Source organism: Caloenas nicobarica, chromosome 14, assembly GCF_036013445.1.
Source record: "Caloenas nicobarica isolate bCalNic1 chromosome 14, bCalNic1.hap1, whole genome shotgun sequence".
NCBI lineage: Eukaryota > Metazoa > Chordata > Aves > Columbiformes > Columbidae > Caloenas > Caloenas nicobarica.
Genome location: NC_088258.1, coordinates 14,573,510 through 14,598,546, shown reverse-complemented (window position 1 = coordinate 14,598,546; position 25,037 = coordinate 14,573,510). Strand labels below are relative to the sequence as shown.

Here is a 25,037-nt window from a genome sequence, read left to right as displayed (position 1 = left end):
TCCACACACAAGTTTTTCTCCCCTCGAGGCTCCAGCCGGCCCCGGCTCGTCCCTCAGCGGCGCGGCGGCTCCCGGACCCGCTCACACCGCCCCAGAGAACCCGGCGCTGAGGGGCGGCGGGCGGCGCGCAGCCCGCGGTTGCCCAACCTCCGGCGGCGGGAGCGCAGCGGGACGGCTCCGCCGCCGCGAAATGGCGCCTTCCCGCCGGCCCCGTCCTCACACCCGGCCGCTCCGGGCCGCCGGTGCCGGGACAGGCACCCCGCCGGGCTCAGCCGGCGGCCCGGGGGCCGCGGCTTCCTTCCCCACAGACGGCTCCTGTGGGGGCTCCGCCCTGGGTCTCCCCGCGTCGCGCCCGGGGAAGGCCCTCGCCCCGCGGCCGGGCGGGCACCGTGCCTCCCGCCCCTTCCCCTGCCCTCGCTGACAGGAGCCTGGCGGGCAGCGCCGTGCGCAGCTCTCCGGGATGGGTGTGCCGAGGCGGGACGGGCCCCCGCTGCCGGGCACGGAGCGGCCACTCCTGACCCGGCCAGCGCCCGGCCCGCTCCCGCCTCAGCCGCCCAGACGGAGCGCGGGGGCCGCCCGGGGACAAGCGGCCGCCCGGTGGCCTCGCGTGCGGCCGGGGCGCAGCCCGCCCTGCCCAGGGGCCGCCACACGGGGCCGCCGCCACGGCAGCGCTCACAGGACCCGCCGTGCGCCCCCGGGGCGGGCCGAGAGCCCCCGGGCGGGGCCGGGCGGCGCGATGCCCGCCCGCCGCGGAGTGGGAACGGGCGGGGAAAAGCTGCGCCCGCGCTCGCCCCGTCCCTCCCTCCCCACTCGCACTCACACACACACACACCTCTGCCCTGGCAGGCGGCTGAGGGGCACTTTGGGGAATTATTTTCTTTCCACACCCAGTTCGCTTCTGACATCATTTCTGCAGGAGGGCGGGCAGCAGGCAGCCGCCGCCAGACGGTCGCAGCCCGCGGAGCTCTGCCCGCCGGCCCCGCGCCCGTGAGTAGCCGCGGCGGGGCGGGGGGGTGCCAGCGAGGGGAGGAACGAACCGAAAAAAACGGGGCGGGGGGGGGGGGAATAAACCCCAGGATTTTGTTTAGTACAAAACAAACTTTATCTCGGCACGTCGGCGGCCGCGGTGCTGAGCCGGCCCCCGGGGCTGGCGGGCTGGGCCCCCCCGGCCCCGCTCCCTCCCGGGGCTCCGGCCGCGGGACCCGCGCGGCCGCTCGGCATCGGGCATCGGCGGCGGGACGGGGCGGGACGCGGCTGCTCCCGGCGGCCCGACAGGCCGGGCCGGACCGGCGGACAGTTCGCTCTCTCCACAGGATACTTATGTGGTGGGGTTTTTTTTTAATGTGAGTGGGGTTTGCGTATGCTACAGTAACGTGGGATTGGTTTTGGCAGTTGACACCCCCCCTAGCGGAAAGAAAAAATAAATAATTCATCGCGGATTTCGGTTGACGAAGTTTTTGCCAGCGTTGAAAAAGTTTTTCAACTTGGGTCGAACTACACTTTTGATAAGCCAGTCTGTCTTACTGCTGGTTTTATTCCTGTCTGTGATGTCCAGAGGAGGTTGTCTGCCAGGTACCAGACAGGCAGCTTTCAGTAACGTGGGTTGCTTGTAATACATTGAATTGAAGAGGTCAGCTCCTTGTTTGGACATCTCCAGCCGAACAGAGCACCGCGGTCCTTTCCCCAGCACACAGACCCAGGGTTTGCTCCTGCCCAGAATTCTGCCATCGTGAAACCTGCAGTTTGGCCTGCCTGTGAATTTCTTGGCAGAAATACTTTGTTCACATGCTGCAGGAATGTCTTTTTTTCCTCCCCCAACACGTGGCAGTAATATGTAAATGATCAGTAATTATTGCAGTTGAGCATCTTAGGAGCATCTTCTGGCTTGAAACAGGGCTGTGAAGAAACCCACTGAATAACTGCAAAATACGCGCTTGATTTTCTTAGAGTTTTCTTTAGGAACTTTGGAAGCAAACAGCTATGGTTAGTTAATCTTCTTCAAAAAAGAAAAGGTAGCACTTTCTTTTCATTTTCAGACCCCGTACGTACAGTGCTGGTATGTTAGCTATGTAAAATAAGCATTCTTGCCTGCTGGAGCAGATGGTTTTTCTATCAAGTAAAGCAGTCTGTAATGACTCTGCCATCCAGACGTGCTCTGTGCTGTTGATTTTGAAGGCTTTGCTGGCCGGGCAGGGTTGGGTGGTTTGAGAACAGAGCGACACGGCTGGGACGGGGGTGGCAGGTGCCTGGGGACATGGACAGGCAGGAACCCGCACGGATTGGGGGGGAGAGCTGGGCAGGAGTTTCGGTGAGCGGAGAAACGTGAGTTGCAGTTTACTGGAGAGTCCAGCTACTTTTTGGTAAGAGATTGTGTGACAAATGCCATGCTAAGGAATGCAGCTGGGGTGTAGGTGCTTAGCACAGCTGGTAAAATCAAAGTGGGAGTGGAAAGAAAGATATGTGGAAAACATGCTCAACAGAAGCTGACGTGAGTTTATTCAGCATGAGATTTAAAGCCTTGACCTGTTACCTTTCTTCAAAGACACTGAATGAAAGAACTGTTGCTGTCATCTGCGTCCCTTTGTGAACTTGCAGAATAAAGGATGGATTGTTGGGATACCTGAAGGAAGGTTCGTCCTCCATGCTGAATAGAAGTGTGTACACATTTTATTATGTCAGCTGCATGGCTGACATGGATGTTACCAGGTCAGCTGTCTGCCCAGCCAGGGAACCAGGGATTATTCTGCTGATAGCCATCAGCTCAAGGTGAAGTGCAGTAATACCGTGAACACTGGTAGGAGGCGATCAGTTTATTAGTATGCTCGTTTGGGAAGGAAAACAGTCTGTTAATATCAGTTAAAATAAAAACATACTATCAGTAGACAAGATCCTACTGGTGTTGTATGTATTTGTGGTCTCTGGAAAGACTTATAAGCACCTAAATAGTGTTGATTATGCTGTGGATCGGCCAGTGAGGAAAAACAATGTATTCTGTTTGCTTACACAGGTTTTAAACCTTGTTAGTAAAGGAAGTTGTTGAACAGACTGAGCAGGTCAAGACTGAAGGCTGCTGCACCATCGTTCTCCTAGACAGGGGTTCTGTCTCAGTTCTTAGATGCGGTAGTTATTGTTTCTGGCCAACGTTGCTTAAAGTAATTTACCATCTCTACCTTCGACTTATACCTACTTTCAGTTAATGCACTCTTCGCCTCTTGATTGATGAGCATCTCTTGCTTAACGGTTGCCTTTATCTTTCTCTTACTTCCATTGTCATGGCTTTTCCTTTGATGTCTTGTTTGGCTCAAGGTTGTTTCCCATTTTGAGTTTGACGTTCCTACAATGAGTAGAAGAATGTTGTACTGATGAATCCTATGTGCATATGTAGAGGAGCAAGACCTTCCTCCGCTTTTGCTAAGTATATTAGTCGTAGTCTGGCTCCTTTCATGATGCTGTTTCCCTGTCCATTTAAAAATAAGTTGGATGGCAGCACAAGGAGACTTTTCCCTTTTCACCTCAGTGGTTTGTGTATATTTTGGTTTTCCACTTACACTTCATGTTCTATTTGTGTCTTGAGCATCATTTAAGACATGACACCACTACATAAGACAAGAATGTCTTTAATGAAAGAGATAAGTAGGTCTCTGGGGACAAGACCTTTTATATTGCTAGCTGGCAGAAGATCTGCTTTCCAAGTCCCACTGCCATGTTCCCGTTGGAAGAAGACCCACCAGAATGAGGCACCGTGTTATACAGGAACTAATAAGAAAGAGATTTACTCTGAAGTGTACCAAACACTTTATACAAAATCCATGGAATACTTCAGCCCAGCCAAATTTGAAAGTAGAAAGGAATGCACAGCTTTTATTGACATCAGATTGGTCTCAGAGGGGAAGCAAGGGAAACATAAGCACAGCACTAAGGAATTCCATTCATGGAGCTGTTGAACGTTTGTGAGGGTTGGCTTGTTTTTCAGATGCTGAAAACAAACAAGTGATCTTTGTGGTGGGGTCTCAGTCTTTGCAATTTTTGTTGAAAGCTTTACTATTTTAGAGGGAAGATGATTTTGTAAAATGTATCACAGTATGTCAGGTGATGCTCATGACTTCATCAGGAAGATAAGCATCTTACTTTTTAGAAAACAGATCTTGCTGGGTGGGATTCAAGAGAAAGCCTGATGGCCTAAATTCATCCATCAAAGGAATTATTATTTCTTCACTGAATGGAGAAAATGTAATTACGCCTTTTTATTTTGCCTATGAAGTTTCATGGGTAGGTTTAATGATGGTATGTGCACGCCAGGTGAGGCCTCATAATTTGGGTGTGACCTTAAAATACAACCCTCTGGCTGTGTGGAGATGTTCACATGAGTCTGTAGGTGGGGCAGAAAGTGGACTGACTCAAACACCCCTCAGAGATGGCTATAGGATACGTATTTATGGTTTACTTTACTGATTCTGAAACACTGCACTGATTACAAATCAGAATGTAAAAATGACGTTCCGAAGGTAGGCTGAGTATGAAATCCCGTCATATGCTGCAGTATTGCTGTGAAACAATAGTAGTTGTGGAAGAGTTTGCTCTTTTTATTTTATAGCCAACTGTCGTACTGTCAATAGAGAAGTATTTTCACACTCTTTGTAGATGATGTGTAAACTCTGAAAGAACCAAACCCAAAATTTCTCAAGACAGAGCTGGGCAAAGCCAAATCAAAACAAGCAGTTTAAAAATTTTACAGCAGCGAATCTAACACATGTAATTGCTGGCAATTTCCATAGAGCATCTGCCAAAGCTAAAACAATATCAGCTTTCATTCCTACTGAATTAAACGCGTTGCTTTCAATCTGGAAAGACAGACTTTTTCTGCTTTTGTTTGTTGGTTAATTAGGTGGAACAACATAAATCACTCGAGCTGTTGTGTTGTATCTGGAATAATCTCTGGATAAGCAGCAGTCTGTAGTCAGTGGAGCTCAGAGGCTGAGATTTGCTCTCAGAACTATATTAGAGTCTAGAGTTAATGCTGCAGGTATGCTTTCAGTTTGCTTTTCATGGGATCAGACTGAGGACACATTTAATCTGTTGACCTGATGAAAAGGTCGGGTATTATACTTGCTCTGTCCCTCCCTGCGCTGCCTAGGTGTTGAGCGGGGACAATCCTGACAGCGAAGCATGGCCGTGGAGCGCTGGGCAGGGGTGAGGCCGGGCCACACCTCAGCTCAGTTATTTCCTTCAGCAGCAGGTTCCCAGGAGGCTGCTCATGGCTGGAAAAGCTCATTGTACGCCCCGTGTCATTGTCCCTGCTCTGTGAATGGAGCCAGAGGCTGCAAAGAGCTCTGCGGTTCCCCACTGCTGCTCGGGAGGGGCCGTAGGTCACCCTCAGAAAAGGGGACAGGCCTCGCTTGCCTTCGTAGCTTTACCGCTCACCTGAGAAGTGAATCCTCCCTTAAGGCCGCCGGTGGGTCGTCAGTCCCATCCTCACTGTCTGTCTTGCTCCGCCGTACAGATCAACAGTCGGCTTTGCTCCCAGCATCACCTGAGGTCTTTGGAAGACAGGAGAGGATTCAGCAGAGTGCCAAGGGCGTGTGTGTCATGCGAAAGCACGTTGAAAAACATAGAGACCTAAAAGAAACTGCTGAGGTCACCATCAGAGGGGTGCAGAGCCGGAGGGACCTCTTGGAGCTGCACCATCACTGGGTCGCATCATCCTTTTTTGTGGAGACAGGTCTTTTTTTCCCCTGCTGTGGTGATTGTAAGATTGTTCCAGAACCTGACAGCTCTAAGAGTTACAATTTCCATCCTAAATGTGCTCACAGCTGATTTATAGCCATTTATTTTGATCTTTAGGTTAAACAGTTCTTTTCTCCTCCGTGTGTTTGTCCTGACCTGCAAGCAAAGTGTATCCCTAGTCTGTCTTCATCTCTGAGGGCGAACAAGTCAGAACTAGAAGTTCTTGTCTTGTTTAGCTTAGGAAAACAAGCTTTTACTGCTTTTAGACTAGCTTGATTGTTGAGAGGGTTATAATGTATACCACAGTTTTGTTTATACTGAAGTGGTATCTGGTACACAGTTTTCTTTAGAAAACTGGCTGTATGGAAAGGGTGTGCTCAATGCCTGAAATGATGCGTGCTTTTTTTTTTATTTCTAAGTGTACAATTAAGCTCTACCCATACATACTTCAAGATACAAACATTTTATAACATGTTTTGCAGATGTGAAAGCTGAGAGAGTACATTCATGCTCTGTAAGAAACCAGAAATTGCAGTATACAAGCTGTTCCTTCTTTCGAATTACTGTTGAGTCTTCCCAAGCAGTACGTGCCCTTTGAGAACTAATCTCTTGAGCAGATTGCTTCCATGGGGTATCTTTCACTAAAGACCAGTTTTTGTTAGCATTTTTGCAAAGGCACGTGACTCTCGGCATAAACTGAAGGTGGATGAGCAGATGGTGGAAGGCACAAGCAACAGCTGTGATGTGAATTAGAGATGAATTGTGACCATGTCAGGTGTTATTTAGCAATAAGGCAGCCCGCTTTACACCGCTGTCTGTTGTGTTGGGGTTTAGAAGCAGACACAGAACAGAGTAAATCAGAGATTATGATTATCTAGCGTGAAAGTGCAGTTAGAAGAAAAAGTGCTTTAGGGAAAAAGAAGACTATATAAAAGATTTACTTCTGAGGAAGATGCTGGTTTGTGCTGCTAGAGGAGGATAAACATGGTCTTTCTGCTGAACACACAAAAATCTCCAAAGAGCAGTTTTGAAAAGATGAAGGCTTAAAGACTATTATTCAAATATTGCGTGTAGTCGAGGGTCCGTTGGTAGAGGTAGCTGCCTTTTGTACCTGCTAACGTGTCTTCTCAGCATATACTGACTGTTAGGCTTCTCTTCCAGGTTTTGCTGGAGTATTTGGATACACCTATTTCAAATCTTTTAAGCTTGAGGCTGTTTTTTAGGATTTTCAGGTAGAGGTCACAAGGCTCGTTTTCCCTAAGTGCCACTTCCCCACCCCGCGACAGGGCATCGTGCTGGTGTTTTCCCGCAGGTCCTGCCTGTTCTCTTTGCCCCGTGTGCCCACAAAGGCTCACGGCACAGTGACCTCCCTCCCGGCGCACACGGTGGGGCCGCAGTGGAAGGAGTGGCAGGGCAGGTCTAAACCCAGCCCCAGCTTGTCTGCAAATAAATGACTGAGAGAGTTACAAAAGTGGCAGCAATGCTGGCATCCCTAGGTCAAAACTTCACTAAAAGCATCCCTAAGAAGTTAGACAGTTCATCTTCTTTGGGTCTGAGTACTCAAAGCTAGCACTTTACGTTTTTGCTGCAATTTTTTCCTTGTTTTTGTTTGGAAACGTATGAGATAGCAGTGTTATAATTGCCTAAACTTTGGAGTTCTGGCTTAGTAGCATAGATCTAATAAGGAAAACAGGGTGAGGAAGAGCGGAGGAAGTCCAGGGAAGATTTGCCAGGCCCACCTGGAGACACGGTCTGTTCTACTTTGGGTAACCAGATAGGAGCGAAGGTTTAGTGTTGATGAAGCAGATTCAGAAAGAGCTGCCAGGGTGCTTCAGTATCCCTGACACATGGGCAACAGGTAAAACCTGAGCTTATTCCCTGTAAGATTGCTGTTGTTCAAGCAATCCCACTCAGTACCAGTGGGATGGACAAACACCCAACTGCTGTAATAACAAAAGGCTTTATTAAGCTATAGAGGCACATTTGCATTAATCTCGATGAACACAAAAAGCAGACCTCAGGGCTTTGCTTGCAAGGCGAGATTTCCTGAAAGAAGCTGGATAAAAACTAGGCTATACCACATCTTGCCAGTTTGTCTCCCAGCCCCTATATTTCACTATCAAAATACATTGGGCCAGCAGCTTTAATTGTGCGGGAGCATGCTGGGTTTTAACAGAGCCTGCTGCAAGGGCACCAACAAACTGAGACCTGGCAGAATCATCGTACTTCCATTTTCTGCGGTTGGGTTGAAAAAGCATGAATGTTGTGATTCAAATAGAGCTCTAGAAGATACTGTGAATTAATTTTTGCTATATTGAATTTATTTTTGCCTACATACGGCGAGTGTATGCAGGGAACATTGTTTCATTTCCTTCTGATTTCCTTGCTTTGTGGTGAAGGCCTTTGAGAAGTAGCTGGAAGTGCAAGTGAGAAGCTCTTTTCCTTCCACAGAAAACAGGCAGCACAAAGAGCCACGGCCTTGAGTGTGTTCTCTGCTCTTAAGCAAAAAGAGCTGATGGTGTCTGTGCCATCTGGGGGCTGAGGGGACATTTAGCACTCTTGATTCCAAGTTCAGCATCAAGGGACTTATTTCTTGAAGAGCGTACATTGTTCTTCATGCTCAGCTTCATACCAGGGAAAAAATCGGGTGGGAGCCTGGCTGCCGTGTAGACTGTTAATCTTATTTTGCACTTCTCTCCTGTGTTCCCATCCAATATTGTAGAGGTCTAGTCTGAACTAACCAGCACTTCTTCAAGGTTTGGAGCTGGCTAAAGAGATGGCTGGTTGAAAGAGGACACGCTGTTTCTGTATTGACTGTTAGCTCTGTAATATCTGAGCATGAAAACAGGTCAGAATTGGAATCTACACCTGAACATGAAGAATAGGTCAGTGAGGGTCCAGTTCTACAACATATTTGATTTACTGAAAGCAGACAATATGTGAGCATAAATACCAGAGTTCCCCATCTGTTGGTAGACCTATATTTTTAATTGCTGAATCACACTTATAAATAAGACTTCAATAGAAGAGAAAACTCCATTTCTGTGTAGTAAACCTGTGAGCTCTAACAGTAGCAGCTCACTTCATGCACCAAAGAACTATTGATGTGTTTTTCAATGATTACGGGCAGCAAAACCTTTGCATGCAGTTTATACATGTAGATGCAATGTTAGCTTCAAGATCAGCACTCCTCTCCTGAAATGTTTCAAGGCTGCTTCCTTAAAGTAAGGCTCCCAGGTCACCATCTAACACAGAACTAGATTGCTTTTGTTGTATTTCCTTTTCCAACATGCATTGATGATACAGGAGAAAAATAAGAAAGAAAAGTACAGGGATGTGCTTCTCCTTTCTAGACTTCTCCTTGCACAGAAGAAGGATTCTTCCGTAGGTGACACGGAGAGGATCCAGATGTGGCACAGCTGGGGCACGTGCACAGCAGCACATGCGAGGACAGCGAGGAGGAGCCGCTCGCTGGGCAGCGCGGCCGGCCGGCCCTGCAGCCACAGACGGGACACATGGGATCCAGGGGACGCTCCTCAAAGGACGGGTTAATGTACAGATACCGCAGACTGGGAATAGGGTCAGAGCAACAGTCAGCTTGGAGAACACTGAAAGGGCAAGGTGAAGAAAGAACGTAGAAGAGTTTGGATATTATCTGCCTCGTTATAAGGAATATCACTCAGTAAATTATATCTTGTGATGTTGGTGTTCCCAACTGTTAAATTAACTCAGAAGGAATAATGAAATTGGAGAAAGTTGTTTCAACTGGTATAATTATTCCCTTGGTGTTAAATTTCCTGATTTTCTTGTCCTTTGTGTTGTTTGATATTTAGGCATTAGAGGATTGCTGAAATCCTCAAAGCTAGTTTGGGAGAAACTCTGCTGCCTGAACTTACTTCACTTTTTGTTCCAGTTCTGAGAAGCACACAAGAAAAAACAGAACCCTTTATATTTGGTAAAAGAAAAAAAGAAAAGTTAATAGCATCACTCTGTTCCTTATAAACTGTGGAATTTTATACAAGTTTAGAGACAATGGTCCAAGCAAAACATGAGCCAACTCCTGAGTTCTCTGTCATGAGGTCCCATGCGATGTGGCACAAGAGCACTGAACAAAACAAAGTGGTTATCACGTAAATCCAAACATCTTGTGATGTGTCACAAGATGACAGACTTCTCATGCCACCAGCAGACAGGCTTTTTCTTCTGACTTCACATATGCAGACTTAATTACAGCACCGAGGGGCAGAAGAATTGATAATGAAGGCAGCTTGCTTTGATTCAGTTTTACACCGATGACCTCAAGACGGTTCGGCTGAATTGAATCCGCACTGATGGCCCCAAGACCTGCTGTTCTGGTTGCAGTGGAAAGCTGCAGGGACGGGAACTCGTTCAGCAGGATCCTCTCCCCTTCCTTGGGTGTGTGCTCAGTGTGGGTGAGGATCCTGCTCATCTCCAGCCCTGCTCTGTGCACAACAGGACCCATTTCGCGGGGTTTGCACCATGTTTCTAGGTGTGTAAACCAAGATTGTCCATGGGGGAATTTTCTTCCTGTGTGGATGCAGATGGAGATGATACAAAAAACTGACTTGGTCTTTGGAAGTGAGGGCAGCAGAAAATGTTGTGGGAGAAGCTTCAGCCTTCTCGATGCAAATGAGCACAGGATAAACACAGTGTGCTACGTACGTGTTCCTCTGGTTGCAAAAATCAAATATGCACAAACATGGGAAATAGCCTGGCAGCAGAACTGAACTACATGGGAAGAAATGAAAGTGTGGGCTGTGGAACTGACATCTGGACTGGAAAGTGGTGATAAACCTTCTGCTAACAACTGTCAGAGACAGAGCTCTCCTTTCTGCTCGTGTGCTGTGCTAAATAGCAGAAAAATTTCAAATAGGCATGTTTCTTTGTACTGCTAACATTAAAGATAAACTTTATCTTAAAGATAAACTGAGGCTTTCTTTTTTTTTCAGGGGGTGTAGTTTGACATAGGGAGGCCATCCAGTTTTGTGACATTTGCTTTCTACAGTACAGAACTGTTGGAAATCCGGGGCTGGATACTTTTTTGTTTTACTGTGCAGTTCTGTGATTGTGTTGCTGTTTTATCTCGTAAAAACGTACTTGTCTCTGCACGTCTAGATTATAGCAGAGGCCTTTCTCAGCCACCTCTTGTGAAGCACATCAGGCTCCCAGAACAAAAGTGCAAATTACTGCTCCCAATAGTCTGTTTTACTGAAAAGGTGACAGATCGGTGTGACTGCTGCAGTCATCCTCCCTGGGCAAAATCAGGGAGTGTTACCCAGACACAGTTCTGCACTAATTGAAAAAATCTTTGTTGTTAATGTAGCTGGCCTTCTGTTTTCAATGTGGTTTGTGTCAGTGTCCTGCAACGTCACAGCGTTTGTGGGAAACCCTGTACCACAGCAAATGTGGATGTGTTCAGTGGGGTTCTCACACCTCGCTCCTTGGGGATTCAGTTGCACTCTGTGCTTGGAACTCAGCTGTACCTGTGCTTTTCTGCTTTGCAGCAGACTTTGCAAAGTGGTGTTAAATGCTGAGGCTTGCAGTTGAAGAATCCATGCAATGTCGTCCTTACTGTAACCCCAAAATCTGTTTTGAAGGTCACACGTGATGTCCAATGTGATGTTCTCTTTTGTCAGAGCTTTGCTGGAGATGAGTGCAGGGAGGTTCCTGAGCAGCCCCAGCCGGGCAGAGCTGGAGGGGCAGGTCTCTGCTCCACGCTCCTGCTCCAAGCAGGGACTTAGTTTGGGATGCTCTGGGCCTTGCTTCGGTCAAGTTCTGAAAATGTCCAAGAATGGGGATCCCACAGCCTCTTGGGCCCTGTGCCAGTGCTTAATCGTGCTCATTGAATATAATTAATACATTTTTCACAACTGGGATTTTCCTTCTTGTAACTTGTGACTGTTGCCTCTGGTCTTTTCATCGTGTGCTTCTGAGAAGAGTGGCTCCATTATTTCTACTAAAGATAACTATAGTGTGCCCAAAAAGCTTTTTTTGTGTGTATGTGTGTGTAAAAACTAGTAAAAGAATTCAGACTTCTTTGGGGAATGATGAACAATATCTGTTGCATCATCCCGGTCTTCCTCCATGCCTAAAGGCAGTGTACTTAAAAATCATAAACACTGTGACCTGAGAGCATAATGCATATTGCTTCAGATGATAGGAAGTAAAAAATGACTCTGCTCAGTAAGCTTTTTTTGATCAATACAAATATTCTTAACTATAATCAAGAGATTAATACAGAAGAGTTGAGCAATGGTTCGTTTAAGAGCAAGACTCCTGTAAGAGCGAGAAACCTTTTCATGGTGGTGTGTATCAGTGCTGGTAACAGGGCAGTGCTCCCGGAGCTGCAAAACAGCCATGGAAAAAATACAGCAGAATCCCCCATCACTTCACACATTGATGGCAGCGAAGTTCTACTTGAACAGTCTGATCACAAGTCTGATGAGGAGCAGCTGAGGGAGCTGGGGGTTCAGCTGGAGAACAGGAGCTCAGGGGAGACCTTCTGATCTCTGAACTGCCTGAAAGGAGCTTGGAGCCAGGGGGGGTCAGGCTCTGCTCCCCAGGAACAAGCGCGAGGACCAGAGGAAATGGCCTCAAGTTGCGCCAGGGGAGGTTTAGATTGGATATTAGGAAAAAATTCTTCCTGGAAAGGGCTGTCGGGCATTGGAACAGGCTGCCCAGGGCAGTGGTGGAGTCACCATCCCTGGAGGGGTTTCAGAGGTGTTTAGACGAGGTTCCTAGGGACACGGGGTAGTGCTGGAGTTGAGATAGGTTATGGTTGGACTCGATGATCCTGAGGGTCTCTTCCAACAGAAATGATTCTGTGATTCTATCATCATTCCTATGCACCTTCTTAATATAGTTGTTTGCAGATTCGTGTTCAGTGTAATAGCACCAAGTACTAGAGTCCCAAATTTATGTGATTTAAAAATGCATTTTCTATTCTTATTCACAGCCCCTTTTAAGCAATGTTTTCTCGTGGTGCATAAATTCAGTGTAAGAGATGATAGGATTTTAACGTAACGCAAATTGCTGGTTGTTCTGTTGAGCAGAACGAGTTCAGGCAGGTCAAACAGCAGTGCCAGCCTAGTTGTTCTTGCAGGTGCCCTCTGTTTGAGGCCAGAGCCGCTGCCCAGTGACACACTGGTGGTTTGGTGAGCTCCGGTGGGGGCTCCAGCTCCTGCTGCGACAACCAGGAACAACCTGAAGAGAACCCTTGAGAAACAGTTACTGGTGAATAACAAAGAAAGAGGCCAACAGCTAGTGTGCAGGATAGGATGTTACCACAGTGTTTGGTTAGTAATGACATATTAATGTAAGGATTCTAAATATGAACGCAGAGTGTTCTCAGAAATTCTGCATGTGACACCATGGCTGTGTCCTTCCCTTGCTCACGAAGAGCGACAGGAGCCGCCTGCTGCGGGGACGGGTCCCCAGGCAGCTGTGGTCAGAGGGAAGGGAGACGGAGAGGAAGGGTTTCCAGTCTCCAAAATAAACTTCTCAATTCCAGCATTGTCTTGAATGGAGGAGGACTGTTTGCGTAGAACCAAGTCCAGAATTTCTGCTTTGAGAGGGATGCAGGCGCTGGCGGCATTGCAGGAACAGCTCCAGGCTCCCTGTGCACAGGGTGGACACGGCGTTTAGCTGCAAAACCCTCCTCACTCCTCACTCCTTGGGCAGGTTGTGATGGACCAGAGACGCTCCTTGGGCTCCACGGGAAGAGCAAGGTGCTTGGAGTGGTTGAAATCCACAGATCTTTCTGTGCTCCTCTGGGATCCCTGCTCAGGCCTGACAGATTGGGTAACAAGTTCTCCTTGTCTTTTCCTGGTATTAATTACGTGGAGCTGATGTGGCTAATTCCTTCCCCCAGCGTGTTTCATTCCCGTATCTGTGTATAGTTGTTGTAGCACGGTGTGCACAGGAGTTGTAGCAGCTCATGGAAGGAGCCATTGCCAGCAAGTCAGGAGGAGGGATCCAGAACTGCCTGGTAGGAAGGGTCTTCAGAGCAGAAACATCCAACTATTGTTTCTGTCCTTTATTTTTTTTGTAAACACAAAAACACCCTTTGCTTTAATCTTGGCTTTATTTGGGTTAAACATGAGAAGTCTTCTCCTCATTACCCATCCATGTTTGTCCATCCTGTTAGAAACACTTCTGTTTCTGGCTGAAAGCAATAAAACACAAACATTCACTTGCCTGAAGATTAAGTGGATTTGTCTGTGCTGGCAAGTCTTGACTTTGCAAGATTGGTTTTAATTAGGTTACATTTTTCTGTCTCTCTTTATGATGCTTCATGTATAATGATGAAATTGTATTGTTATTCTTAAAATAATACTGAGTACAATTTGATTCTCTCTCCTTATAAGGCAGATGAGTGGTGCATTATTGTCTGCCTAGATACCATCTGTGCAACAAATGGAACTCAGAAAAACCCAACCGCAAGACAAGAGAGCGCTGTGTGAAGACCAGTACATTGCACAACGAAAATATTTTGATGTGGCATTATGCAAACCCACAAAATATCTTCTTTTCCTTCTTCCTTCCTTTCATTCAAGTAGGGCTCGATAGAGCCATGAATGACATTTCTAGAAGCAGAACTAGATTCAGAGGATCTTGAGTCATCTACAGAATCGACTCTTTGGAGGAAATTACCACTTTTGTTCTTTATTGTGGCTGAGAAAGCAAAGTTTAACAGTGAGAAAATGGGAAGGCATAAAAACTTGAGTAGCTACTTTCCTTATTTTAGGATTTGACTTGGCTTTCCTGTGCAGTTGTTCCAATTAGATGGGGATATAAGGTTATCTGGTCAATTTGCATCTTCTCAAAAGCACTTTAATCCTGTTAGGCTTAGTGCTCGTTACAACGCTGTACTGCGGTGTAGATGTAAAGGATCAGTTTGGAGCTTCTAGTTTCTAGTCAGCATGTTCATGTGCTGTCTGTTATCTTTTTGTTGAAGTTTTACTTGTATTTTGGCCTGTTAAAGCAGCCCTTTTATTTGGTTCAGTTCTCCAGGTCATTTGTGATTCCAGTAACTGGCAGTAGGGGAGAGGATTAGACATGAAAAAACCCACAGAAGTCCTAAAAAAAAAAATCATAATTACCTTTTCTTCTGGATATTTGCTGTGTTACATGAGTGGGATCATTTGACATAAGAAAATGTGTCAAAGGAAAGGAAGCGGAGAAACACGAGCTAATGTACTGATGAGTGATAAGGTGCAGGTGATGCTACAGAATGGTGCACATGAAATGCAAAGAAAATATCTGCAAGGCTGCAGATTCCTCATAGAATATAGCACATATTAATTGGTAAGCATTTTTACACAATAAGAAGAAAAAGATAACAGATATACCAAGCAATTGTACGTTTCTGTGTGTTGGTAACAGTAGTTTTCCCCAACCTATTTGTTATGTGCCCACAGATTTACTGGGTATTCCAGTTCAAATGAAGTTTGTGGTTCCTTTGTACATAAGAACATTTTGGTTTTCATTTGAGATGTGAAATGGTAATAAATGGGTTAGATAAGGTATGAAGATAATAGGGAGACTATCGAGAGTATTAAGTGACTGAACATAACGTAACTAACTGGATTATTACATGACTAACGGGTTTATTCAGCCTTACCAGTCAGAGTAATACATTTGAGCAAACGGTAGCCTTAAGGCATTCATCCATAGATAAAACTTGTAACTATATGAGCAAAGGGCAACCTAAATGAAACCTAAGGTACAACATAGCTGGTGCTAAATCTAGGAAGTCGTTCTTGATGTGCTTAATGTTGTTCTACAAGCATCCTCTGGAAACCTGCGTTTCTTCCTCCTTCGAAAGCACGGTTGAACCAAGACTTCCCCAAAGCCTGTGGCAATTCCAGCATCACGTGCGAATGAGGCTGGAATTTGAAAAGGGTTTCTCTAAAAGTCAACCCGAAGGAGTGTTTTCTATCCCGGCTGGAGAAGCACACGGAAAGACACTTGTGTGTGTGTCTCTGCCCACTGCAGCCGGCCCGCGGGCAGCTTGCAAAATGCGCCTCTTGGCTTCATGTCAAGTTGTGATTCATTTTAACACCAGCGATGCTAGTTACGTATCACACACCCTAAACAGAAAGCCGTTGTGCTGACGGAAAGTCTGATTATGTGGAGTCTTTTCTCTCTGGAGAAGGACCGTGTGCTGCAGACTCAGTGCATGCGGCTCTGAAATACCCTGGGCTGCTCAAGGCAGTGAAACTGCAGAATGACAGGTGGAGAAGCTTTTAAAGATTGATCAAATATTCTCTTGTTTTCAACAGATTTACCACAGACTAAAGCCTCCACTGATCGAGGATGTTGATTCTTCTGGCTTTCATTATTGTGTTTCACATAACCTCGGCAGCGCTGCTGTTCATCTCAACCATTGACAATGTGAGTGTCGTTTCTTCTCCGTTTCTCTCAAACACGTAAAAACGAAGTTATTCTCTAGTTGTGTTCAACTTGCATATTGAAAGCACGTAGCTTTGTTAGGCACACCGGTCTGCTCACACCTTTTTGTAACAAAAATGCCCTGAATACACGTGTTGCTGTACAGGGAGGAGACCATACACGTACACACCATACATTCATACGGCATCATGTTATAGCCCCACGCTATGCAGCTGATCTTCTCCCCTGGGAGGTATTAATAGTTGGCCAGGGAGTGTATTTACAAATCCTGCTGCACTTGCAGGCTGGAGGTGTGGGACTTGGTTCAACAGAGATTGAGGGAAAGGGGGGAAAAATGTGTCAAGCACATGAAGTCAAATAGCTCATGATCAATCCGTGGGGATAATTTCAGTCAAGGTATGTTTGCCTCACAAGTGGTTGTCCAAGATGCCCAATTAAGTCATGAAGCACACACCATGAATTTACCAGTTTCCATTCAGTTAAGCTGTTCCAGGACAGAATTTGCCTTCTGGTATTGACATCTAGCTCTTACCTGAATTTTCCTCTTTCCAAACCAGCCCACTATTCTGACAGGTACTCTTCACTGGGCACTGGAGTCTTTCTTTCCCTAGTAGGTTAAGTGTATGTACAGACTTTTAGAATTAAAAAAAAAAATCTGCTGAAAAAACTTTAGTGTACTCAGTGAAGCTGGTTTGAATTCCGTGGTCTCTTCCAGGACTGCTCCAAGTGAAATGATGTGTTAACCACAGCTTTTTATTGCAAAATTGTACAAACTCAGATGTTATCTTTCAGTCAGCTGGTTAATTTGTTCCACTGAAGCAGGTCATGGACTGAGCACTACAGCAGGTTGTCGTACCCTGCTCCTTTGAATATTTAGAAAGCTAGGACAGCGGACAAAGCAACTTATTCTAGTTCAGAACTGCTCCATACAAATCAAATTATTACAGAAATAAACCCCCATGCCCCCTGCTTTGTGTCATTAGCTGCTTTTAAGCAGTTAAAACTTAAACTGTGTAACCTTCTATTAGAATTCATCATCTTCCAAGGCTTTTTCTAGTCATGGAAATAACTCTGAAAGGGTTATATAGTGCTCAGAGCTGAAAAGAATATACTGAACTTGGACTTCAAAACCCACATAAATGGCATCCTGAGGAGGTAATGCTTTCTCTTAAAACACAGTGTTACCATTACACATATGCCTGCTATCATAAAATATTATCGTTTTTATTGCAGTATTGTTTGCAAAGCCGCACAGTAAGCTGTGAGGTTTCTGGGATGTCTATTTAAGCAGCAGATGCTACCAGGAGTAATATTTAAAAGTCGTATTTTTCCAGTTCCGGTCTCAAAACAAAGGCCTGGGTAGCGATCGGAATGGGAACGGGTTTCCTGAGGAAATGCCACTTGTGTGGGGCACTCAGCATTTCCCAGGCTACCGTAAAAATCTGTTCAGTCACCGTAGTACCATTTTGCATTGTGTTAAAATATCAAAGTAGAAATAGCACAGGAAGATCTTAACTTGTCACTAGCTGCTCCCAGTCAGATGCCCTCAGGTACAAACTGCATTTGCACATGGATGGCACAGCTACATCACGGTGAGATTAAGTCAGGTCAGTGTCAGAAACCAGAACATTTATAAAGGGTTTCTGTTTCGTAGCTTTATGCCCTGCTATTTCCTGTGAATTAAAAAATGCTGTGCCTTTAAAGAGCTGGGCATCCTCGACAGGGTCTGGAGGAACAAAGCTGATCTTGGCCAGGTATCTTACGGAGTGAGTAATCTCTGAGTAGCCAACATTTCTGCCCAAACAGCAGAAAATCCCGTGTGCTTTGGGGTGTTTAACATTGCCATCTGTTCCCTTTTCTACTGCACACAGCTTTAAAATGAAAATGACATGAATAATAATACACTGTTTATTCCCAAATGCCACTAGATCTCGAATTTAGTTTGAGTGGTTAATTATCAAACTGAACAGGAATTTGTTCTGGCCGATGTTTCTGGTCAGGAGACTGACAACTAAAGAGTGTGAGGGGGGGTTGTTTGTTTGTTTTGTGTCTGTAAGAGCCCTTTACTTTTATTTTGCAGGCCTGGTGGGTAGGAGATGCTTTTACTACAGATGTCTGGAGAGTGTGTGCCACAAATAACAGCACCTGTATGGCCATCAGTGATGATTTCAGCGGTGAGTGTCTCTCCAGGCCTCTGTCTCAACTCCTTTAGCAGGAGATCTGGGGGAATCGCTATGTAATTTGCAGGGGAAAAAATATATTTGTTCAAAAAGCTGCATGCTCTAACTACTCAGATCTTCTAAAAACTTTAATACTGGCTTTTCATTTTGAAAAAGCAAACTGTTCTAACAGTTTCTGTGAGAGGAAAGCAGAGGGAACTGTCAGGTGCACTTGAAAGCTCAGTGCAAGAGAGCAAACACAGACAACTAAAACGGAGTGTAAGGAGTTCTGAAAAAATGAGATCAGGTAAAAATAGTGAAGTCATCTGAAAGTGTGGCTGAAGTGGGAGAACTTGTCTCAGAACTGAACTTTAGCTTCCAAAGAAGGACCCCAAAGTACTGGCTGCACACAGGGATGGGGGAAAAAGTAGAAGAAAGAACACAAGCTGAGGTTTTAACAAAGAGGCCTTAATATACAGCACAGCCAAACGTCCTGCTTTACAAACCCCTCCAAATTTATCAGATGTTACATTTACTTTATTTCTATACTTTCAGTCTTTGTATATGTGAAAGAGGTAGATGATTTGAGGAGCCATGTATCCATATCACAACTTGGCTTTCCAAGCATCAGGTTGGTTCGGAGCAGATCTGTGCTGCACGAGATGATCCATTACGCACAGGCATATCTAAACTAACACCAGTGTAAGGAATTTGCATTTGATGTCTCTGTTACTGTGCGCTCATTGAAATCAGGTACCCGAACCAGCTCGGGTACGTCTGCTGTTCCCAGAGCTACTCACTGCAGCGCAGCTCTGCCAGAGGAGAGCTGCTGTGAGGAGTTAGTGCAGCAAAGTTACACACAGCAGCTACCTGTAGTAACAAATGGATTGGTCACTTCACCTCCCGGTTATAGAGGAGTAACTGGCAGGATGAAAACCCTTAAGCAAAGCGTGGAGGTCGTGGCTGGTTCCATCTCAGCGGGCAGAGCTCCCTCCAGGCCTGGCCGGGCGCTCGGGTTGGTGCTTGGAGCCCTTTGGGACACCTGGCAGTTCTCCGCTTTTAGTGCGTAAGTGGTGCAAAGGATGTGGTGTGGGAGAAATAGTCTCTGTAGTATTTTTATTCAGGGTAATGAAAAGCTTTGAAAAGTCCTTAAAGCTCCAGTGGTCTGAGTACCCAGGAAAGTGAGAAGAGCCACTCTGGGCAACGCGTGGCTGCTGAACTGCTGACAACACACAGCTCAGCTGCTGCTCACTGCTGGATGGGGCAAGAGGGAAGCTGTATTTTTAATCAAGGCTGCTTTTTTGTTTTTGCAGAATATCAATCAATTCAGGCTGTTCAGGCCACCATGGTCCTATCTACTATTTTCTGTTGTGTGGCATTTCTGGTTTTCATTCTTCAACTCTTCCGTCTAAAGCAAGGAGAAAGATTTGTGTTAACCTCTGTTATCCAGCTCCTGTCATGTGAGTGATTTTTCAACACTTGTGACTTTATGATGTTTACATGAAAGTAGGAAAGGGAAGGGGAAAAAGGTTTCAAAAAGAATGAGCTGCAAGGGGAAAATGGTTTCAAAAAGAATAAGCTGCATGAGAAATTCGTAGGGCTCTTGAGGTCATAGCTTATCCTTCAGATTTGTTTAAACAGTGAACTGGCTCCATTCTGTACTGTTTAGGCAGTTAAAACATGGGTGACATCGCTGCTCAGAATAAAGCCATTTAAGCCTTGAAGGGAAAGAATCTGAGATTCTGAACTGGTTGAACAAATTAAATAACCCTGAAATTGTTACGGGCAGGTACTTCCTTAATTGTTTGTTAGTCTTTAAAACTCTCCAGATGTTTCGAGTCATTTGGTGTTCATTGCAAATGACATAAATACACAACAGCACTTCACATTTAATCCATGCCAAAGAAACTGAAAACGTGTCCTGAAATGCTCCCACTTTAGTTTGAGGATGGAAAGTGAGTGTCTGCAAAAAAAAGGCCATTGGTGGAAGCAGCTGACAGAAGAAAGCCAGTGACTAGTTTTCATGCACATTGATAATACTTCAAGCTGCTGAACTTTGCAATTTGCTTCGTCCTCCAGGTCTGTGCGTTATGATTGCAGCTTCCATTTATACAGACAGGCACGAAGAGCTACACAAGAGCGCCGCATACTTCATTGACGTGTCCGAAGGCCGATACGGCTATTCCTTCGTCTTGGCCTGGATCGCGTTTACCTTCACTCTCATCAGCGGTGTGATGTACCTAGTACTAAGGAAGCGTAAATAAATGTCAGCAGCTAGTTATTTCTGTCACTCCAGTACAAAACCAAATTCCAGTAACCATTTTGTATATAATCATTTACATGGTTTTGTAGTAAAGGTATTGTTTCTCTACAAATGTACTGTGTTCTTGGTATGAAACAGAATTTTTTAAAAAGGCAGGTTTAATGGAACACCTGGCACCAGCAGGTCAGGGGACTGAGCAGGACAGAGCCGAGTAGTTTCTTTTACATATTTCATCATCATCCATGATTTTCCCTTTACTAGACATTAACAGTTTGTTCCTGGCCTCTAGTAGATTACAAATAAGGCCCATGCAAATTAATTTGTAATCAGTGTGCTAACTGTATTCCTGGACCAGATGTATCCCTTTGGGATGGGATAAATACAGGGGGAGTAAAAAATGAGGCCCAGATCACAGTGAAAAAGCGAACAATTCTAAGAGGCCAAAGCTGCCCACAGTGCATCTGTTCTGGCAGAGGCTGAGGGTTCTGCTGTTTATAATGTGCAGTAAGTGTCATCACGCTTTTATTAAAACCACTTGCTTTGCAAAAGTAAACAACTCCTTTTTGTACTCCGGCTAATTATTCTCTTGCTTCTCTTTCACATTTAATTTAAGCATAGGGAGCCTTTGGCGGAAGAATTCACCAGCAAATTCACTGGATAACTTGGGACCAGCGTAGTCCGAGCAGTAAGAAATACCCCACTCAAGTCCTATAGCCCTTTATTTTTGCATCGTGTATAGTCTTTCTGGAAGGAAGGAAAAAAAGGGGAAAAAAAGCATTACCTTGGAAATTTCTAAGCAAATTAGTGATCAAGCAGTGCCCAATTTAGGATTCTACGGCCAAACTCAACATGTTTATTACACTGGGCTTTTATTATATAGCGATTTCATGGCTAATGTATCATTTACAAAAGCATTCCCTGAGTCTGCCCATTAGGAAATTGGCCTTTCAAAAAGTCATTCTAAATTCCTTTGTGGATTTTACTTGAACTAAACACTCCTAGTAAATAAATCAGAGTGCAATTACTATGCTTAGGAATTCCGGGACAGTTTTTCAAGATGAAATGACTTGGTGATTTCTATTTTTCAATAATTTTGTGAGAGAAATCTGTACTGTAATACCAGGCTTAACTGCTCAGCAGTGTAATACTGGCTTTGGCTGATGGTGATGTTGGAGCTGGGAGCTCAGTGTGGAGAATGAATGAAGTGCCTTTTTCTGGTTAGTCACAGCTTTGATGCTTAAATACAGACTTGACTTTGTAAAAAAGCACTAACCATGTATTTATTTCAGTATATTTACTACAGCTGGCTCAATACACAGACAGTAAAAAAGTAAACAGGTTTGGAATGAGGTTTTACACTTAATGTAGAACAAATTTATTATTACAAAGTAGTGCAGCTCTACTAAAGTTGATACTCACTGCATTATACATCAGCCGACGGTCTGACCCATCCCTGCAGAGAATTCATCCTTGATTTGTCACAAAGTAAAAGTTCAGGTACAGAACTGTCCAGGAACTGTCTCCAACGTGAGTAGTAACTCATGTAGTTCCATCTCCATTCCCTGAACATCCTAAGATGATTTGGCACGTACTACTTGTCTTTTGGGAGCAAAGCAAGCCCAACGAGACTCTTCAGAAATTAGACCAGTAAGCAGCACAGCACATTATGAGTAATAATAATAGTAAAAAACCCCAATCAGTCTGAGCAAAATGCATTCTCACCAGTCTGCCATGATGCTGATATTTTTGTCAGGTTGGTTTGGTTTGTTTGGTTTTTTTTTCCTCCTAGTGGAAATGCTCTGAAGTTCAAGAATTACTACCCTACTTTTTTAAAAAGTGTTTCGACAGTTTGCTGAATACATTTCACCTGAATTTGCTAGCATGCAGAATTGGTCTTAAATAAGTAGGTACAGTTTAAGGTTGAAAGCAGACAGACTATTAACTGGGCATTTTGCTAGTTCTGTTTAAACATGGAATAGGGAAATTCTTAAGCAAATATGGATTAAAACTATCTTATATCTAGAGGACAGTCCTGTAAAATTGTAGATTAACCTGTTATGCCTCTGACTTGAAGAGATGCTTCTTCAGTTTCGTGCCTTAATAATGCTCGGGTCATTTATAGACCAAATATTTAAAATAAAGATGTATATATACATGAACACACAGCTTAATTCCACAGTAAAGATCTGTCCCTTTATTTAACAGTGAAAAGCCTGCACACCACGGTGAACAAACAGCAGCACACGCATGATGCCACATAGAACAGAACAGGTGGGAATGTTCTACGTACCAAGAAAAAAAATGCCCGAACAGCTTGAACTAGAGTTTGAATAGGACCATCATATTTTAGGATATTCTTTCTACCTGATATGCCTTTAAAATATACCATTTTCTATGCTCTCTTTATTCTGAAAGTGTACATGAAAATAAAGTTAAAACAAATTCTTGTCCTGCAAGCAAGCTCGATACATTTAGCAATCTGACCTTGTCTTTAAGCTTGGGATATATTTACACGATTTTGGAGAGAAATAGTGGAGTATTTGTGTGAACAGGTGAAATTAAATTCTTCCTGCCTGTACTCGAACCACAAGCTGATTATTTTTGTCCTTTGTTGAAGACCTTCCAGGGTAAGCAGGGAAAATATTAGTGCATTGAATATTTAAGTGTATGGTGTCAAAAGAACAGCTACTGAGTGATGCAAGATCCACAGATGCTCTGATAAGTAGTTGACTTGTAAGTTTATTTTTTTTGGTCATTTGCAGAAGCAGCTGTGAGTTGAAGATCAGGTTGAGGGCCTTGAACATGTGAGAAGATAATGTTAGAAACAGGCCAGTGACTTCTGTATCTGCTCCAGTCCAAGCTTCAGGTTTACACAGAGATGATAAAAATACAGACGGGTTTGTACAGATTGATCCATAACGACCCCTCCCAGCTTCCCAGAAACAATTTCCCCAACCCCATAAAACTTTTGCTTTCTGATCATAGTGAACACAAGGGAAAAGTCCAAACTATTAAAATATAACGTAGCAGCCGTGAATCTACCTGGACTCTTTTTTTACTTGGTAAGTAGGCATCTGAAAGGAAGTACAAGAAACAAATCTTGGAAAAGAACTCTAGAATATTTATATCAATGTATTTTCTTAGATGTATTTTTAATGTATTCCATCCAGGATGAAGGAAAATGAAGTTCTGCAGTACTTGGCTATGAGATATCTTTAAAAAAAATGCACTGTAGGTGATAGGAACTGTGCTGCTTAGGCATTAACTATTTTATTACCCCAGCTCCATCAACTGTTCTTTTTACACGGTTCTTAATGGCTTCAAAATAACGGAGGGAGTACAGCAACGTTGTCTTGTGCACTGGAAGCTAGTGCATTTAGCTAAACAGACAAAACAAAAAAATCCTTCCTATAGTTTCTAACAATAGGAGAAAGATGAACTGCTACCTTTCCAAACACTAAAGAGAGCAAAGATCCCTAAAATCATGGTTCATCAGTGCCACTGAAATAAAAGAATTAACGAAGCTGAAAATTTTATGAAGTTTTTTGTTTCTTTCATATGTGCAATAATCCCCTCTGAAGTAATAAGATGAAAGAAAGTGAAGTGTGGGAGTAAATTAGTTTTATAGAAAGGCTTCATTTTTAAGGCTGCAGAACCAAGCTTACAAAATTAACGGGATCAAGTTCATAACAGACTGTAACAAGTAGGAAACATATGGAAATTAATCCTGTCTGCAGCACAAATAATGCTTGGAATGGGAACTCACTGCGAGTTGATGTGACAATGCCATTCCCTTTGGATTTTGCACACAAGCCCCTTCTAGTTTCAGGGTTTTGAGGAGGGTCTGTGAATTCCACAGCGCTGGACAAAGCGGGATCCTTGGAGTGGAGGAGGATGTGAGAACTGCTTCAAAGTCTTGGCACCAAGACAAAACCTGTTGTTATTTAAACGATGACAATAACAAATAAGCCAGTTATGCTGCTTTTTATTCATACTAACTTAGCTTCATGTAAGTGTATAAATGTCTGAGTTGTCACTGTCTGTCCGGTTTCCAGACTGTCACGAGTGTCAGATTTCCTGATGTTCAGATATTAACACCCAGCACGTTGCTGACGTTTGGTTTCTGTCTGTCCAGGGAGCTTTTCCCCAGAGAGGAAGATACTCCATTCACATTTGTAATAACCACTCAGAACTACGACTTGTGTGCTGTCCAAAGGAGTGCTTAGTTACTTTGTTTTAAAGCAGGTGTACCTTGCATGGATGAGTAAAATTGCAGGTGCTGTCATGAAATTCAAGTACTAGAATAAATTTCAACAGCTATGAAACAATCCAGATGATATCCAAACTATATCACATGGTGCAGATTTTGGTCTATTTTTTACTCCTCGTTCTTGGAGAAGAACGCTCATGTTCTATTTCTCTTCAAAAAAACCTCAAAAAAGTTCAAGTGTGTTTCT

At 44.4% G+C, this 25,037-nt stretch overlaps 1 protein-coding gene across 1 annotated transcript; it reads left to right on the top strand.

The window, feature by feature from the left end:
• The first annotated feature begins 765 nt into the window (after positions 1-765).
• On the top strand, positions 766-23,170 carry EMP2 (epithelial membrane protein 2). Its single transcript, XM_065644697.1, has 5 exons — positions 766-987; positions 16,029-16,140; positions 18,239-18,332; positions 19,631-19,777; positions 20,397-23,170. The coding sequence occupies exons 2-5, from the start codon at positions 16,063-16,065 to the stop codon at positions 20,579-20,581; spliced, it is 504 nt and encodes a 167-aa protein (XP_065500769.1). The 5' UTR covers positions 766-987; positions 16,029-16,062; the 3' UTR covers positions 20,582-23,170.
• Positions 23,171-25,037: the final 1,867 nt, after the last annotated feature.

Coding starts and splice junctions, on each gene's coding strand:
- EMP2 (XM_065644697.1), top strand. CDS start 16,063: ATGTTGATTCTTCTGGCTTTCATTATTGTGTTTCACATAACCTCGGCA. Junction 18,333..19,630: donor CATCAGTGATGATTTCAGCG/GTGAGTGTCTCT, acceptor TTGTTTTTGCAG/AATATCAATCAATTCAGGCT. Junction 19,778..20,396: donor TGTTATCCAGCTCCTGTCAT/GTGAGTGATTTT, acceptor TTCGTCCTCCAG/GTCTGTGCGTTATGATTGCA.